The sequence below is a fragment of the Leptinotarsa decemlineata genome, unplaced genomic scaffold (genome assembly GCF_025532065.1).
Source record: "Leptinotarsa decemlineata unplaced genomic scaffold, Ldec_3_MD MMD2_tig00026282_RagTag_RagTag, whole genome shotgun sequence".
Lineage (NCBI taxonomy): Eukaryota > Metazoa > Arthropoda > Insecta > Coleoptera > Chrysomelidae > Leptinotarsa > Leptinotarsa decemlineata.
The window spans coordinates 21,245,914-21,265,557 of record NW_027412668.1 but is presented as its reverse complement, the minus strand read 5'-3'; the positions used below and the strand labels follow the sequence as shown (position 1 = coordinate 21,265,557).

At 33.6% G+C, this 19,644-nt stretch overlaps 1 protein-coding gene and 1 long non-coding RNA gene across 5 annotated transcripts in view; one reads left to right on the top strand and one right to left on the bottom strand.

Moving 5' to 3' along the window:
• Nucleotides 1–4,750, top strand: part of LOC141484734 (uncharacterized) — a 41,071-nt gene extending 36,321 nt beyond the window's left edge. The window contains exon 2 of the long non-coding RNA XR_012466765.1: nucleotides 4,439–4,750. This is a non-coding gene — a long non-coding RNA (uncharacterized lncRNA). The remainder of the gene's footprint in view (nucleotides 1–4,438) is intronic.
• On the bottom strand, nucleotides 2,813–19,596 carry LOC111505182 (uncharacterized). Of its 4 annotated transcripts, none has more exons than XM_023159951.2 (9): nucleotides 19,460–19,596; nucleotides 19,233–19,409; nucleotides 16,748–16,894; nucleotides 16,525–16,689; nucleotides 10,174–10,266; nucleotides 6,701–6,835; nucleotides 6,500–6,602; nucleotides 5,442–5,586; nucleotides 2,813–3,059 (listed from the first exon to the last, which is right to left on the bottom strand). In XM_023159951.2, exons 2-9 carry the CDS (start codon nucleotides 19,395–19,397, stop codon nucleotides 2,924–2,926), a joined length of 1,089 nt encoding a protein of 362 aa, XP_023015719.2. In that variant the 5' UTR covers nucleotides 19,398–19,409; nucleotides 19,460–19,596; the 3' UTR covers nucleotides 2,813–2,923. The 4 variants fall into 4 exon arrangements, with proteins under 4 accessions (XP_023015719.2, XP_023015718.2, XP_074036139.1 ...); XM_023159950.2 differs by having other exon boundaries at nucleotides 19,233–19,416; nucleotides 19,460–19,571; XM_074180038.1 differs by lacking the exons at nucleotides 19,233–19,409; nucleotides 19,460–19,596 and adding an exon at nucleotides 18,524–18,803.
• Between the last annotated feature and the right edge of the window lie 48 nt (nucleotides 19,597–19,644).

Here is a 19,644-nt window from a genome sequence, read left to right as displayed (position 1 = left end):
GATTCTTAATATTTTTTTCACTATTATTTTTTTCTATCTCCATGGCCCAAAATTTACCAACTTTTCCCAACTTTTTCCCAAGTCGAAAAAGCAGGGGGGAGTTTCTCCCCGCATGCCCCCATGGCGACGGCCCTGGGTCCATGTCCTAATCTGGTTTCTTACCAATGATTATGGTACCCTGGTTCAGGACCTATATATGAAGTTGATGATCCGCGTCTAGCGCATTCATCAGCTTTATCATTACCTGTGATTCCTGAATGACCTGGTACCCAGTACAAAGTTAATTTCTTTCTGTTTGCAAGTTCATTCAGTTCTTCATGACATTTTCAGACCAGTTTTGATGTCACCTTCGAGTTTGTCAGAGCCCCTAGTGCGCTCTTGCTGTCTGTAAAAATATTGATCCGCTCATTTCTTCGAGATATCAATTCAATAAGCCTTGTACACTGCAAGATAACATACACTTCCGCCTGAAAGACGGATGTGCATAGTCCTAGTGGATAGCTGTAGTTTAAATTTATATCCGCTCGGTATATTCCAGCTCCCGTTCCATGTTTGGTCTTCGATCCATCTGTATACCAGGTGTTTTTTCCAAACATATTTCCGAAATGACTAATGGTCATGTGGTCCGTGCACATATTCAATATGTGCTCATCCACTTGTTCCGAAATTTCTGTTCGGTCCGATCCTTTACAGTTCGGTGAGTTTTCCAGTCTGAATTGGCCCATTTTGGCCTCCCCCATTATCACAAGGTGTAAAGGAAGTAGATTCAGGAGTGTCTCCAATGCAGCTGTTGGGGTAGTTCTCATTTCTTCCTTCATTCCCAAACATGCATGTCTTTGCACCTTGCCTAGTTTGTTGATGGCGGTCGCCTGCATCACCTTTAGCCACCAGACCAGTTATCATGGGTTTAACCACAATCGTGTATAGCCAATATAGCATGTCTGGTTTTAGACCCCGTGTTTTTCCATGGATGCATCTGGCGAGCATCAGTGCTACCTCCGCTTTCCTCTTTATCCTGTCCAAGTGTTGGTTCCAGGTCAGTTTGCAATCTAGGATTACTCCCGGATATTTAACCTTCCCCGACATTTGTATTTCTTCACCTTGAAGTTTTAGAGGTCCGAGACCCTCCGTTTTAGTCCTCTTGGTGAATGCTACTATGGTCATTTTGGATGGGTTTATGTTAAGCCTCTCTTCTTCGGTCCATCTTGTTATAATATTCAGGGCCTGCTGCATGCATCCGTTCACTACATTTACCCTGACTAAGATGACTAAGTCGTCTACATAGCCCAGTGCTTTATACCCATTGTGATCCAAGAGACATAATGGCTCGTCCATTACAAGGTTCCATAACAGAGGGGATAGAACCCCCTCGAGGACAATTTTCATTGTGTAACGTCCAACCCCTGCTAGGAATCGCATGTTAAAAGGTAAGACATCCTTAATCCTTAGCTCCCGCAACAGGATAGCAGGATCATCTGTGGTGGTATAGTTTCCTAACGAAATGACATCCCAATAACGGTTTCAAACTAATATGTGTATATCCGTTTGACTGTGAGCCCATCAGTTGTCACTCCTCGCCATAGAAATAATTTTTACGGTAAAGCGGGGCTTTGCCATGATGAATCTCCTTTCCCTTTTGAGGACCCCAAGGTAAGCAAAGAATTACACTGTGAGCCCACAAAGTAGATGTTCGTCGACGAAATGACACCAACTGACCTTCCTATAACATTAGATCAAGAGCAAAACTTTCTCAGGGCAAAATACCGAATGGATCTTCCGTGCATCAAATATTGGTGCAGCAAAAGCAGAAACTTCATCAGTAGAGGAAACAAACTCCTCCTGAGCTAAGCTTGAGATAAAGCTTAAACAATGATTCGTCCAAATCAAAGACGAAAAAACTCTGCATTGTAAAGTGAAATATACGTGGCCTGCTAATATGGTAAGAATACTGAGGTCTACCAATCAAGTGAAATTTATTCAGTATACATTAGTACTGTCATAGAGGATATTACTGAAGATGGTCCGCAGGTACATTTCCCGAGCTGCACATTTCGGTCTGGTTGGTACAAGTTGCCTGTAAAGATTAAGACCAGCATCTCCGGGCTGATGAGTGCAATTAGTCAGTGAGAGCCGTGAGAGGGTGCCCTCTGAAATGCATCACGGGAGACCTACTTCCCCAGTCACACATATGTTGCTCACCTACCTGATGAAGGTAGTGGCAGAATAAACCGCCGATCCGATCCACGAAATAAAATAATCAGCTACGTCAAATATGGAATCTGCCTGGTGAAATCCAAAATTCATTAAGTGAAATCATCGTTGAATCCATGGGCAGAATATCGCAACGGTCAAGGGACCCTTACCCATCTTAGCATGTGACATAGATGGCTAACCCATGACTGCGTCTTTTCAACAATAAAAATTCAGTGTCAAGTGTATCTCAGAATAATTTCCGCCTTTTGCTCATGAAAGGAATACCCACACGTTACAAGGAAATTAAGAAACAATCCCAAAAAAATTATAAATATTAAAAACAAACTTGTTTTTTGTTATTCTAGTTTTGTGTTACTGATCAGCCTCCAAATTGTACATCTCGAGATAAAATAATAACACGGCATAAACTAAATGTTCAGAAATGTTCCACAAGTAGTACCCGAGAGTAATGCATCTCAATCCTGCTGTCAAATATATCATTAGAACTCAGAAACTTCTGAGCCAATTCAGCATTGTAAATTGTACAAAACATCCTAGAAAGTAGTTGAAATAAATAGCAAAATTATTTGATTTCTTTATTTTTTGCTTCAACGATAAACAATGTTTCATTGTAGGTTTTTTGTAACATTCAAGTAGGAACTGACTTTAATCTAAAGCATGATTTAAATTTTTAACTCTTACAAAGAATAACCAAAAGAAATTAAAAAACTCAAACGTTAAGATAGTGTGAAACTGCTTGATCACAAACCAGGCAAAGCCTTTGTAAATTATCAACCTCCTCTGGAGAAGCACATCTTATACTTTCGGCATTCAACACATTTTGTCCACTCATTCTCCCAATACATCTGAAAAAAATGTTGTAACTGAAGCAAACATTAATTGTTATTGGATTAAAGTTTGTAGTGTTTTCCTATTTCCCCAACACATTTATTTTTTTTCAATACTGGTATATTGAAAATGTAAAACTAAGTACTTCACTACTAAGAAATGTGGGGGTACAGTTGAAAAATCAATCATTAATTAAATGTGATGTAATTGACCAATACTTGAATTGATGAATTGAATTGAATACAACAAGCCAAGTCACCATACAATGTAGAAAAGCATGCCCTTTCGGATTAAAGAAAATGAAGGCAATGACATCTTCTTCACAAATATGCGGTCTATGGGTCTATGTAGTCTCCATCCACGATTATCAAATATAAACGAGGCTTTCAACTAGCAAAACTAAGAGTCTGGGAATACTTCGTAAAATCTCTAGATAGATATATTAAAGCACAGCCAGCGGCTCCAGGGAGTTATCTCCAAGCAAGCAAACTACTAAAAAAACTGAACGGAAAATAGACAATAAGCCAAAAAATGAGTGGTAAAAAAGCAGTAAATGGTTCAACTAAAGAGTATCAATTGATTAGGAAAGCCACTAATACCAGTTTTATATTTGTACATTCACCGAAAACTTGTGGAGAAGCTGTTGTGTTTTTACCAGTTACAGACATAGACTAATATATTCTTACACATAGAGAGAACTTTTTATGAAGCCTCCTATACATACTGGGTTTAAAAAGAAGCAAAACGTTACGTTATACAGTATGTTGAGGAGGTGGATGAACTCAATTATTAAAGCAGACTCATGTTGGCTGATCTCAGAAATAAGTTTAGAAAATTATTGTCACCTAGGATCGTTATCTACTTCTACTATAGAGAGTAACTGTGTCGACGATCCTGAAGAAAAACTTCACAGTTCTGATAATTATTGTAGATAATTTTAGTCGTAGAACATCTGTTGGTAACATGTAACAGGCATTTGCCCATCCTTCAAGGAATGTCACAAAACAAATGATATTTTACAGATATATATATATATATATATATATATATATATATATATATATATATATATATATATATATATATATATATATCTGTAATATATAATAATGTATATATATATATATATATATATATATATATACCAAAAAATTTAAACTGATGTATGTGATAAGTAATTTCATCAGTTCATTTCAGTTCTAAATTCAAAGAAGAATTTTCCTAAATTAATACGATTTCGAAATAAAGTAATATCTTGAAGATGAAATAACAGTACAAGATCAACAGATAATGATCTTTATTTGTTAACCGAAAGCATTGATGAGAATTATTTTCTAAAATGAGATGTTTGAGATGTTATCGACCATCAAAATAAATATATATATATTTTTTTTAGATTTTCATTCGCCAATTTCGTCTGGAAGAAGAAAGTATATTGAGACATACTCTTGAAGGTGACCGTTTAATGCCAGCTGAAAGCAGTGAAGTTTTGTATGGGTGAAAGTATTGAAAAAGATTGGAGTATATACTGAAATAATTCATTGTTTATTTATGCAACAAATTTGTTGAACATTTTTTTTAAGAATGTGAATCAAGCCTTCTCTCTAATATTAACAAAAATGCCATGAAATATAGTTCAAAGTTCAACTAAAAGCATACCTCTAAGTTATTTCATTTGAAACTTGAAGTAAATGGCATTTCAATTAAACTTACTGATTTTTATTGTTTCACTATTTTACTCATAACACTGAACCGCATAATGTATCCAAACTAATTCATAAAAATGTTAATTTCAGTAAAAAGTCTAAATAAAATAATCAGCGATGAATTTCACTAGTTCAAACTTCCATTGTCTACTATATAATATGATTTGAAATCCCTGAAACAAGTAAAAAAGAATAATTAAAAAAGAATAGCTGAAAATAACAATTATATTAAGCAACAATAAACCTGAAATGAAATGATAGTGAAATAACCTACAAGTAAAAATATAATAATTGAATAAATAAAAATTAAAGGAATGAAAAAAAAAAGAAAATAATAAAAAATAAAAAAGTGTAGAGATTCCAAGTCACGTTAGTTCACGACGTTTCGTTTGTTGGTATCTACAATCGTCTTCGGGTGATGACTTGTTTCAGGGATTTCAAATCATTTTATATAGTAGACAATGGAAGTCCGAACTAGTGAAATTCATCACGAAACATTGTCAATCACCTTCAAACAAAATAATCAGCGTCGATCATTATTCATGATTGACTTTGATATAATGTTACTTTGATGTAATGTTACAATGAAGTTGTGAGAAATGGTGTGGTAGATGAATCACTACTTCAGAATTTATAAATCCAATGAAATTAATAAAAGTAAAATGAAAATATTGTAAAGAAAAAAATATGTACCTTATCATTTGTCCAATGTAAAAATCTCTTAAATCGAGATGAGTAGATCGGTAATAAACCACTTGTAGCACCGGACCTTTTTTATCACGAAGCAACATTACTTTTTGAGTTTTCACTGATCCCTCTTGAATTGATACAATGGAAGCTACAAAAAAATCAGGTACAATCAAACTTATACTTAACGATATTGCAAGTAAATGTTTCAAACCTATCAAAAGAAATAATCAAGTAAACATAATGTGAAAATGAGTTCGTCAACCCGCTTCTTATCAACTTTAGAACCTATACATATTGATAAAATTTGGTAAACTTATTTTTCTGATGCAGATTATCAATCCGGTGCCCCAAGGTTTTATGCAGTGGTCGCCTCTATCACCAGATATCTCTCCTATTGACTAGTTTTATGGAACTTTGTAAAATCCGAAGTTTGAATGAAGAGTTTCTCATAAACTTTTTTCCATCAGTTCTATTGATATGTATATATTTTTAGATTTTAGGCCGTTTTCAGATGATGCGGCCGTTTTCAGATAGTACGGTTGAGACCCGCGGGTGACTCCCGAGTCCACATCGTCTGAATGAATATATAAATGGTAACATCTAATAGCGGCCTGAATTTATATTCTATTGACTTATTTTTTATGAGAGTTTTGTTATAATTAAAGCTACCTCATTCTTAAAAAAGTTAGAGAATATATGGTTTTCACAAAAATCAACAAACAAAAACTTATATTGTAGACAATATTATTACAATTGTGTTCATGTTCCTAATTTATACCTAATGAAATCAGGTGCATCATAAAATCGTCTAGTGTTAAATGTTTTCTTATACGATGTCAAATGAGAATGATGAAATCAATTACATGAAAAATCATAGTTGAAACAAAAATCTGTTGGTATTTATGTCTACAATGGGTTTTAGAAAAAGCTGTAATTTCCTTATGAACGACAACACTGAAATGTCTAAACTTGTGTGAGCTAAGGATTAACTAGGAATGAATGAAATGTTCTGTGCAAACAAACTTTTTTCAAATGTCATTCTCAATCAGGAAGAGGCTTACCAATTACTTCAAAGAAGCAAAAATGATTTCGAAAAATCTTATTCCATTTCATGACTTTTTCAACTGATCCTGTGAATACGAATATTTTTTCTCCAACAGAGCTCTAAAATAAAAAAATTATTTTGTTGTCATATCACAATCTGAAGAGTGGTTTTTGGGGAATATATGTATATGATGGATTATTCAACCAATTTATCTTACCCCAAAAATCTTGCAATTCAAATTACTAATTCCACCAGTATACTGGGTGTCGTCTGGTACCAGTGATAGCATACTTTCGGTCTTCATTTCTCTAGGGACTGAAGATACAGGCCTTGAACGTGGGGGTGTTGAAAGCTGGGGCAAAATGAAATAAACTATTATGATTCCGAAATATTTGAATATTTACAAGAATTATTTTTGTGGGGAACAAGTATAATGGTGGTATAACTAGGTAAGGTCTGCTACAACAAGCTGGTTACGCCTCCCTAGTTATAGTATATACGAAGTCAATTCGAATGGCATAAAAACTAAATAGTTACCGAACGTTGGCAGTTTCTTTGTTATTCCGAGGTCATGGGCGGCGTGGTGTAATAACGAGATCATGCGCAGCGTGGTATAATTACGAGGTCTAATCACTATTTTATGTGGGAGGTTTTATATGGTATTAACTAGTAAATTTATCAGGCTCGCTACATTAGTCTTTTATTTAGCTGTTCGAATTGACTTTGTATTGTCTATTTCTATCAAAACTGGATACATGCTGACTGGCCTCATTCATTGGGAGATTTCGAAGCGAGCAAACGTCTATATTAATAAAGTGTTCACCTTTTACCCTAACCACTTCCTTTTATCAGACAAAGAACAAAAATGTATATTGAAGCGAGTTTGGGCTCTTGACATTTTATGGATTTTTTTCTGCTACTTTGAACCCGTTTGACCTGTCCATTGCTTCCAAGTCTACACCCTCATGGGCTATTTACGTTTAAACCCGTTATGTTACTTATAAATTAACTTCCTAATCTCGTTTCGTACCAAAGATTTAGTACCCCTAAAGCTTGTTTAGCACTGCGCCCTAAAGCACATTCATCAGCTTTTTAGTTGCCCGTTATATCTGAGTACCTTGCGCTCAGTATAGAGTCAATCTATTATTGTCCATCAGTTCATCAGTTTCCAAGTGCAGCTGCAATATTAATCCGCTCAAGCATCTATGATCTGGTGGCCAAAGATAAAGAAAATGACCGCTATTAAGAAAATAAGCAGGGTGCAAAAATAATGGGCACAATGAAATAAAAACTATTCCAACAGCTGCTTTGCAGACACTATTGTATCTTCCCTCCATACATCTTTGAATAATGGTGAAGGTAAGAGTGGGCCAATTGAAGCTGGACAATTCACCAAGTCGCGATGGATCAAGCAAAACAGAAATTTCGGAATACGTTGAAAATTATAAACATTTTTTCTGGACTTTTACGATTACTTTTAGGGTCAGCAATCAATGAATTATCCAATATAATTATTCCATCTCACATTGTTCATTTACTTCTACATATTTCTTTCGCATTCGTTTATTTTTTGTTGCAGGTTGTAGCAAAAAAATTTGAGAAAATATCATCCCTATAATTTGAATTCCTAAGTCGATAAAGTTGTCAGGACACAATTCATTGTAAATGAACCTTTATTCATTTTTGAATCATTTCTGGTATAGATCAAACAGCAAATAAAACAGTAAAGGTGTTTTGAAGTACCTAATAAAGGTGTCGAATCACATATACATTCCACATATTGTAGTTGATAAAAGTGTCATTTTTTGTGACATGCCTAATATATTTATTGAATATACCATTTGTTTCAACAGTATGGAGTAAAACGCAATTTAGAGTTCCTGTAAGAGAATACTTAAATACAGTATAACGGAATAGCTGAATGGGTCGAATTTCAGGGTTGGAATGGCCGGCAAGATCATCTCAAAAACAAAGTCTATCATACAAAAGTTGCAAACATGCGAGACTTGAGAGATAGAGAAAGACAGAAATGCGAGCGATTACTCCACAGATGGTTGAAAACATCAGGAATTAATTTTATATTAGGCTGGGTTATTGTCAAGAAGTAGAAGGAGCACATTTTACACTTCCTGATGATAAGTGTATCAAAATTAAGCAATTTTATCAAAGCTCTCTTTTTATTGACGTTGTTTCGTTTAAGACTGCAATAGACATTATCAAAGGCGATGAAGTGCTATAGTTGTCCTCACAGTAGATACTGTACTGTATTATTGAAATGTATCTGATTTTATTCCATTGAAGGGCAGTTCTTATTGGTTGAATTTAATAGGCTAATTAGTGTGCAATTTAGAACAAGTAACCAGATGTTATTCATTCTTCCTCTCGATTGGTCTCAATATTGGTTTCAAATCGCGTCTTTTGAACTAAAGCATAAAGAATTCAAACCTCTCACATGAACAGTAAAAACACGTCTCTTTTTTGCTAATTACACATTTACATAGATCAATTATGGAGAGTATACATTTTTGCGAAAAAAATAGGTTGTTAAAAATAAAATTTATCTGGCGGTTTTTTAACTGAATTTATACAATCACAATTTTCAGTATTTTTTTTTATTAAAATTATAACAACAGCGTACAGTTCAACATAGTTAAGACATTATAAATATAAAATATGTTGTTATTCTCCCTAATCAGCAAAAATGCTGGTCTCGGGATTCACAAACATTCAACATGACTAGTGAAACATAAAAACTAGTAAACCACTACTATACTCATAGTATTAAAGTATCAGACATGTGCCTCGAGGCTCAGATGTTCTTTTAAACTATTGATAAATGAACTATAGCCCAGCAACTCACGTATATGGACAGGTAATTCATTGAAGACTTTTATAGCATGTGTAAAAAGATTGTATAATCCTTTGTTCGTTCTTACCATGCTCAGGTGTAAGTCATTTCTACCCCTTGTGTTATACTCATAAAACTGGTTGTTGACTAGTAGATCGTTGTTGCTTTTAATTCTTTTGTTTTTTATTTTATATATGTTCTTGCATTGCTCAAGTTTAAGTAGATATTTAATTGGGTGTAGATCAGTCTGTGAGAATAAATCATTTGTGTGGGTTCGAAATGGAATTTGAAATAAAATTTTTATTGATTCATTTTGTAGCGTTTGAATTTTTTTGAAATTAGTAATGCCACAATTACCCCATATGATTAACAGATACCTAAGATTCGCCAATATATATGCATTGTAAAATTCAATGAAATAAATTATAAAATAATCAAAATCAACCCGTCCAAGGATTTTCAAAACATATTTCTGTTATGATGATAGTGATTTTATTCCATCACAGAAGTTTTGTTTAGGTTAGAAAACATTGTGTTACGTAAGTTTATAGATATAGTCCAATTAGATCAAAAGTAATAAATCATCGCACATGATTTCATTCATTTAGTTATTTTCTGAGGTACATATTTATTATGTAATGTAACTTCTTCAATTGTAAGCGTGTCCCTGCGTGCTCTGACATTCCTGTCTGTCTGTAGTTTTTAGAAATTTCCTGTAATTGTAGAGTTTTATTGACAACTTCATTGGTAATGTAATGATATAATCGTCATTGAGATGATGAACCAGTTTCCCACATGAAAAATCAAGGTAAAATCCAATTCAACGGAAATTTTGTACACACCTGTAAACCTGTAGCTGATTCATCAGATGTTTTGTGCCTTTCACAGACGTTTCTTCTTGTATTAGGTAAAGGTGGTACCATCAAACTTGAATTCTAAATATATTGTTGTTAAATGTTTTTCAAAAAAAATATGATTTGAACAAATGTAAATTCAAAAATGAAATTTCAAAACTGATGTAGAAATCAATAAATCAATTCAATTGTTGTTTATACAAGTCAAAGTTTGGGTAAAATAATGCTTAATGTCAACTCATATCAAAATTTGTTTATGAATTACACATAAACTACAGTAACATTAAAACTGATTAATCTTCCTCTTTGAAGATGATCACTTGGTGATCGAAACACGTGTCGAGGTGTTAAAAAACTAATGATTTGGTGTTGGGAAAAAACTCCAGTAATATGATTATTCTTCCTCTTTGAAGATGATCACTTGGTGATCACTTGGTGTTAAAAAAATAACGATTTGGTGTTGGGAAAAAACTCCATAATATTCATTACTACACCAAAGGTTCCAAACAGTGCATCATAAGTAAGACAATTAACAATTATAAATACAACTGAAACATTAAGACTAATATATATAAAAAAAAATCACAAATCAAGTAACAGATAACACCCTACAATATGTCTATTGAGTAAACTGATTTTTGTATCAAATAGTCTTTGATTTTATTTTTGAATACCTTCAATGGGATATCTTTCATAATTTGATGGAGTGTTAATGATAGATCCGATTCTGTTCACCTTGTGGCTGTAGATATATTTTTTTTGTTACTGAAAACACTTTCCCCACACCAGAAAACAAATTTTCTCTCAACTCACGTTTCAGGAGATGACTGGAACTGTTCTAACTATGTTTAAAGGTGGTTGACAATGTTTCATGATTTATTTCATTAGTTCGGACTTCCATTGTCTTATCTAATATATAAAAATGGATGTTTGTTGGTTGGTTGGTTGATTGGTTGGTTGGTTGATTGGTTGGTTGGTAAGTGATAAACTTCTACATCGCTCAACCGAACGTGATGAAACTTGACATGTATAAGTAATTTTTCATAGAGAAGGTTTTTAGGCTATCAGTTTTCCTGTAACTCGCCACTAGATGGCGCTGTAGAACAATTTAGTACTAGTATGAACAACATAGTACTAGTATGGTATAAAATTCTTTAAAATCCCTGAAAAAACCAATACAATTGAAAAATTAAAATAAATAGCTGAAAATAACAATTATATTAAGCAAAAAAGCCCTGAAATGAAATTACAATAAAATAAGATACAAGCAGAAAATTTTAACTAAAACATCTTTTTTTGATTATTTAATTCAAAATGAAAGATTTCAAGTTAGTATCCACAATCGTCTTCGAGTGATGACTGGACTATTCCTCCGAGAAATGACTATATGTTGTTCGAGTGCTTTTACCTATCCACTCTTTCTTCTCTCCGCTTCACCTGTTTAGTGGTAGATGACCGTTTGGCGGGAGTTGACCATTTTCCGCTTGATTATGGGTTTCCATATGTTGCATATCTCTACGCTAGCTTGGCCGAATACATTGTTGGACAACATATATGCGGCTTCTTTGAATTTTTTCCTAAACCAGTGTTTTTTGTGCTCGGCAATGCGAACTGTCAATGGCCTCTTAGTTTCACCAATTAGGATTTGCTACCCTTTACAGGGTAACCGGTAAATGCAATTCTCGGAATCGCAGTCCGCGTTTGGTGGCCTGATCTGCAGCAGGTTCTGATGTTGTACCACTCGATGTTGTGTTGATGAGTCCAAACATGGTCTGCTATTCCTGATTTGCTGGTTTCCCCTCGCTGTGTGTGTTTCTTGTGCTCGTCAATGCGAATGTTCAATTGCCTCCTTGTTTCACCGATATAGGATTTTCCGCACTCGCATGGTATCCGGTAAATGCAATTCTTGGAACTGCAGTTCGCGTTAGGTGAGGTTGCTACGGATAGTGTTTCCGGATCTGAAGCAGGTTTTAATGTTGTACTTGGACCTAAGCACTGGTTGTGAAGGCTTCTCTTCCTTGCGAGACTCTTGTTGTCTTTTAGCCAAAGTCTGTTCCACCATCACTTTAGAGTAACCATTCCGTTGAAGATTATTTTTGATGATGCCTAGTTCCTTCTTGAGACCTTTCTTCGTATTACAGAGCCCGAAGACACATTCGATTGATGGTGGTTGGATTAGTGGTTCAGATACTGTCTTGTGTCAGTCCTCTTCACCAATACGTCTAACGTATCTCACCCAGGCTCGGGGCTTCTTGTGGGCTTTTTCAATGGCCAGTTTTAAACCACTCGATATATATGTTGGCCTATAACTGATGAAAGTAGCGATCTCATTTTGCTTAATATAATTGTTATTTTCAGCTATTCATTTTAATTTTTTATTTTTATTGGTTCTTTCAGGAATTTCAAATCGACAGACAGTAGTTTGTTTGGTGTAAGAAAAGTGTTTTCAATAGGTTTATTTTACTCCAGAGGTTCCAATTTTTTTTTGTTGTGAATAATATGGCTGTGAATTTCTTTGCACGATCTCCTGTAGAATCAATTCAGGGACACACTGTATATAATTTTTCGAATTCCAAAGACGGAGACAGATTTTGGCCTTCCGAAATTTTGAGGTAAGTATTAATCAATAATAATTCTTATCGATAATTCTTAGTTCTTTTTTATAGGCAAAAATTATCAAAAACGACAAGTTACCGATAAACAGAACAATTCTCTTTATCAAGAATATATTGAAATTACGCAGTAATGGCTGAGTCAAACACTGAGTTTTTACTTTAATAATGAGGTTCAAAAATTGATAAACTAGTTACACCATTATTAAAGAAAAAGTGGTGAATACAATGTAGATGTAAATTTGAAGTGTTTTGATTTAAAAAATTCGCTCAAAATATAGAGTTGAATCAATTTAAAAAAATTTAAATGACGAACGTTCAGCTCAGACGAGGAAATTAGGAAAATATATTAATTATATGTGGATGTGGCATTATATAATAATGCCATTATCAACAAAGAACAGAGTTATGTAAACAAAAAATTTTGTTTCACATTGTGACAACTTCCTGGAAGTTGTATGAAAAATCCATAATTTATCAAGATGAACTAGAAGTTTGCCTTTCTACACCTATATAAAGTTCTCTATTACAATTTTTATTTTTTTCACTCAACTATAATCGGTATAAAGACCACAATTTCTTATACCAAAGAAGAGCCAAGAATAGTGGCAACATTGAAAAGCATTTCGTCAAAAGGTTGCATTCCCATACTTTTCCATTCCTAAGATTCTGTCGATTGAGATGGAATAAAATGTAGCAACTGGAATAGAAATGGTCATTCCTGAATCGAAATTGTAGCAAATAAATATAGCTAATAAATCATGAAACAAAAAAATAGATAGCAAAATCACTTTTGGCATTCGATTTCCATGTTATTGGTGTAAATGGTTGATTCATACACCAAACATTCCCTTTTACTTTTTTCACTTTTACGAAAGTTCTCCAAACTATATCCATCCAACAAACAAAGTAACCCAAACAAAGATAGATGCGTGATCAAAGCATCGTCATCACGCACATCATCTATTGGGTAAAATAAACAAGCCTCCTTACGCTGGCCAATCAGATTTAACTGCAAACGGCTGGCGGAATTCGTCTGAGTTTCGAAGTGGTCAGTTACGTTTTAACGCCTGTGGTGTGTACATTTACGGTAATTTGAAGTTCAAAATATTTAAAATGTCAAGTACCGGTGTAGCTGAAGAAACTGCTGATTTGTGTCCCTATACTCCACCTAAAAAAATTTCTTATACCGAACCGCAACTTATTGAGAAAAATTCGGTCATTCTTTAGTAAGACTCTGTACAAGCAGCCTTGTCTGAGAAATCACGTGCACTATGCATGATAACGTTTTTGAGCACTCTGTTGCTTAGATGGACAGAGTATATGTGAGTACTTTGTCTTCGAGAATACCTTAAAGTAAAAGAGTGTGCATGTATTAACCAACAGTGCTGTCGATATCATTTGTAACATTGGCTTTCTGCCAATATCAACGGAACAGGGTGTAACACCGATATATTATTTCTGAGCTTCCTCTTTCAACTCAGAACTTTCACAATTTCAAATGTTCATAATATTTTTTCAATGGAAAATTTATTAAATCAAAACACCCTAAATGTTTGGCTACAGCAAACGCACTACTAACCAGATTTATACGAGATTTCTAATGTCTTATCATCTCAAAATTATTGCTGAATTTGTTATCTCTTTCTAGTTGTCACAATATGTAATTATTTATTTGAATTGAAGGGGTTATAATTTTAGGAGTGATTAATTTTTGGGAAAGAAAGTTTTTGGCTTTCTACTACCCCCTCTTGATACAAAAAAAGGGATGAGGGAATCTTCCAAAGAAAGGAAGGAAGTAATCAATTTGAAAATGAGTAACTATACAAAAAAAAGTGATGAGGGAATCTTCCAAAGAAAGGAAGGATGTATCAAGATGGAGTAGTAGAGTTACTCATTTTCAAATTGATTACTTCCTTCCTTTCTTTGGAAGATTCCCTCATCCCCTTTTTTTGTATCAAGATGGAGTAGTAGAAAGCCAAAAACTTTGCCAATAATTATTTATGTTTTGTAACTCGATGCAAATTCGTTGATCATTTTATCTGTCATTTTCAACAGTAAATGAATGCAATCATCGAGACAAGCACATTGGACCTAAACACACACAGTGTGTGACCCAAGCCGTTCAGCCAGTAACACACCACTTACACATTGGTAATTATTCCTAAAATTAGAATATAACTTCTAACAATTCTTGTATAATCTATAATAATAGAATTTATTCATCAGTCAAAGGTTATACAAGGCATTATACATACATAACACTTATCAGACTAGTCAAGAAAGAAAAGAAGGTAATCTACAAATTGTTAATCGCAAACAAACCAGAAAAATTGTACATACAATAGTCAGTCTTATAATTATGAGATATCACGAATTATAAAATTCTTCAACATTATAAAATACTTTTTCAAGAAGAAAGTTTTTCAATTTATTTTTGAATAGAATGTCATTCAGATTCACATCTATCAAATCTCTTATTTTATTGAAACACTTGATACCAATATGCTTTGGTGAATTTTCACAGACTGATAACCTTGAATAGGGTTGTCGAAGTTTTTCTTTATTCCTAGTATTATACATATGAGTGTCTTCATTCCTCATTAGTTCTTTTTGGTTACGTTTCATGTACATAATCAGTTCAAGAATATATAAACATGGAAGGGTTAGTATTTGGAGATTCTTGAATAAAGGTTTACATGTTTTGGTTGGATGAGCATGACAAATCGTTCTTATTATCCTTTTTTGAGATACAAATGCCCTTTCAAAGTGACAAAACGACCCCCAGAAGATCACGCCATATTGTAGAGTAGACTGTACCATCCCAAAATATAATAGTCTCAAGATGTCTGCTGATACAGTATCTCGCAGATTTTTTATTATATAGCATGTAGTGCTTAGTTTCGAACATACAGTATTTATGTGTGCTTCCCATGTTAGCTTATTATCCAAAGTACCACCTAAGAACTTGATGGTTTCCATGAATTGTATAGATTTACCAGATAAGGTTAAGTATAGGTCATAATTTGGATTCATGTTTTTTGGCGAGAACCGGACATAATTGGTTTTTTTTCTATTCAGGCTGAGGCCATTCTCAAAGCTATACCGTTCTATTTCATATGATGCCTTGTTACTTAAATCTGTTAATTGATCAATGTTATTGTGTGACATTAGAATATTATTGTCATCGGCATATAATATCATTTGATTTGCGAATTTACAAGTGTCTTCAATGTCACTCAGTAAAGCTACAAACAATAGTCCCAGGATTGAACCCTGGAAACCCCTGAATTTATTACTCTTGAATCTTACTTCACACCATTCACCACTGTCGTCCGAGTTCTGTTTGTTGAGTATGATGTAACCCATTGAAGCGGAACACCCCTAACTCCTAACCCTTCCAATTTCATGATTAACAAATGATGATCAATGGTATCGAAAGCCCGATTGAAGTCATAGAACAGTCTTAGAACATTATTTCTATCATTCAGTGCACTGTAGATAAACTCTAGGCAATCAGAAATTGCCGAGCTGGTTGATTTGTGCTTACGGAAACCATTCTGATTTGCTGGGATGACCTCAAAATATTCCAAGTACTTGGTCAATCTATCACAATAGGATGCTTCGAATAGTTTAGCGATTTGACTTTGTATGCATATAGCCCTATAGTTATGTATGTCACAAGCAGAGCCCTTATTTTTAAATACAGGTATACAGGTATACCTACATATTGATTAGCTGGTGGGTCCGAAATAGCCTGCAGATAGTGTTTTCTGCTGCTCATTTTACCCATTCCATTATATCCGTTTGTACTTTGAAAAATTGGGACCATCTGATTACTGTTGCAATTGGACATGGGACTGGTATCAACATAAACGTTTGGATTTTGATCCTGATAAAAACAATAATATTGAAATGGAAGTAACAAAATTTAGAGAAGCTACAGGTACCTTTTCAAAGGGTAGAATGAATTTGGTTACTCGATTTGCCTCAGTTTGCCGTGTTGCAGTTGCATGTGATGGTTTGATTTGATTTGAATTGGTGATGGACCGCATTACTACAGAATCACATCCTTCATATCCACGATTCTTCTGATCCTATAATATAGTTGAACAAGTAGAAGAGTAGTGAACAAAAAATGACAATTTCTACATTTCGGTAATTAAGGTAAACATAGTTTACACAATCATTGCAAAATCACAGTAGTCAGTAATATACTGATTATTATAAATATACATTATTAGTTGAACAGCATTGTCACTGAGACTGTCACTAACAAGAGAACACTAATTTCTAGACAACTTCCATCACCTCCAAAATAGTGGAAAATTGGTAAGGTATTTCATTTGTTTTCCTTGAAGTATCTCTCCCAGTTGTTCTTTTCAAAAGTGGCAGAGACCTAACGTCACAAGTGTATACCATCCTCAAGAATGGTAAAAAATGGGTTTAATACATGTGAAATAGAAAACTAAAGCTTTGATGTCGGTTAGATTCATTTACAGTATAGTCGATGTGCAGTTTCAATGATAAATATCCAATAGGCAAATACTATTAAAAATCTTCCTCATTCATGTCATGATTTATAAATAATGAGAGAACATATCAGTGTTTGCTAAGGAAAACCTTAACCATAATCTACCACTTCCATCCGTATTCTAAACACTAGAAGAAATCAGTAAACCTGCCAATTTCCTCACTTGGGCCAACTCTCACAGAATTATTTACAGCATTGCCAAATGTTTTTCAGGATACATTTTTGGCATGCGAGAAGCTTTATACATAATATGAAAGTACACACTTACAAAATAAATACATATCTGTATCATAAAAAAGACAATATTAGAAGTTAAAATTCTAGTATTTATGTACTGAGGAAAAACTATCGTGTAACAAACATTTTTTCACAACATATTTGAACATTGATTCTCATGGAATTGTTTTATTATCATTAGGAGCTTACTAAATATGAGGAGGATTTCTGTGTACGAAGCCCTCTTTTCATAAAATCCATGTGAGTGGACCATCAAGATAATATATACCTTGTAACCGTTGTTGACTGCTATTTGTTTGATGAAACTAATGATGGCAATAATTTTGAGATAGACAGATACCTAGTAAGTAATTCCATAAACTATACCTTACGATTTGATGTCCACAAACATTATTTGAAAAATATCAGACGTTTCGCTAACACAGTAGCTTGTTCGTAATGAAAACGTACTACAAAAAAGCCACTCTGCCCATCGAAACATGTCGTGTTATTTTTTAAATAATGCGTATGGAGATCTAATCGTGAGGTATAGTTTATGAAATAACTATGGATCTTCATCAAGTAACGGCCGAATCAATCAGAAAAAAATAGTAAGTAATAGTTTTTGTAAAACTATGTAGTGGAAATCTCACAATAAAGTGTTTTTTGAAAATATTTTTAAGGCTCTTTTCTATAATACAAATTCTTTTTTTACATAACAAAAATATCTCCAGGAAATCATTACATATTTCAGTTGCATAGTAGTAAGACAACAATAGATCTATTTGTAATATCTCAGCTCACACAAAGCAAACAGCTGAAATACAGTCTACCTATTCTCAACAGATGACTTATAGGTATTTCCTTTGCACAGCGAGTACAATCGATGAAAGAGTTTTTTCTTCATCAACTTTCAGCTCATTTCTATCAAACCATTATGCAGAATTGTTAACTTTTATTTTGTTTGTTCTATTACCTTTCAATTTCAATGAATAATTTAACCCATTTTCTATGTCATTTGAAGGATGGAATATGACTTAATTATTTCTACAGTTCCACGAATTTGAAAGTCTGTCAACACAGAGATGCTATATAATACATATTGAACATTGAATTGTCAACATTGTCACGCTGTTATCTGAATGTCTCTTGAAATCTGAGAGTTTTTGAAAGGCTTCAGTTGAATAATACATAATAACTTTCTAAAACACAAATATTTTTGCATTACTATACTTCAATTATGAGCACTTTAGAATAAAATTGTCACGATATTCTCAATTGTGATAATTTTGAAAAAGATATTTGAAACTAAGAATCTACCCACCAAGGGAAATCCGAATTGATTTTCTTATAAAAAAAACCAGATTATTTGAACACAAAATTAAAGAATTTATGAAAATCACAGCAGCTTTGGGTGTAATCATACAATTCAAAGAGATTGTAGCAAAAAACCTCACCAAAAATTCATTAAATAGACAGCTGTTTTTCCAAAATATGTTGTGTATTACCAATGTTCCTTGGTCTACCAACAAAACTGCCCATAGGCGAAGCCATGGTGTTGGCGTTTAGAATAAAAAAATGTGGTAATTGTTCATTTATCATAAGGTTCAAAATATTCAATTTCAAATTTAAGATCATTTCTACTGGTAGTATAAATGTATTTCTCTATTAAATCAAAAATTCACCTGATCTATTAGACACCCAAATTTATATTTTCCTTGATTGGGATTGTTGGATTGATAAACATTATTGTGGTATTGAACATTTCCAGGGTATTGTTGATAACCTGGTTGGAGCAAACCTGATGCACCTGTTCCTCTTGTTCCATATTTCCACTCAGTAAATTGCATATTACTTGGATACTAAAACCTGAAAGAATGTTAAAAAAAACCTTTTTTTGTGTTATACTCACGTTTTCTCAAGACAACTGAGTTGATTCACAATTGATTCAAACAAATGAACATCAGAAATTCACATACATAGCTAGATTATATAAACTTTTTTAATGCTGGCAGCTTCAATCTACTTGAAAAATGGATTGAAAGTATTTCTATCATGATTTGTTTAGTAAATTTGAAGCTGTTCAAATAAATATAG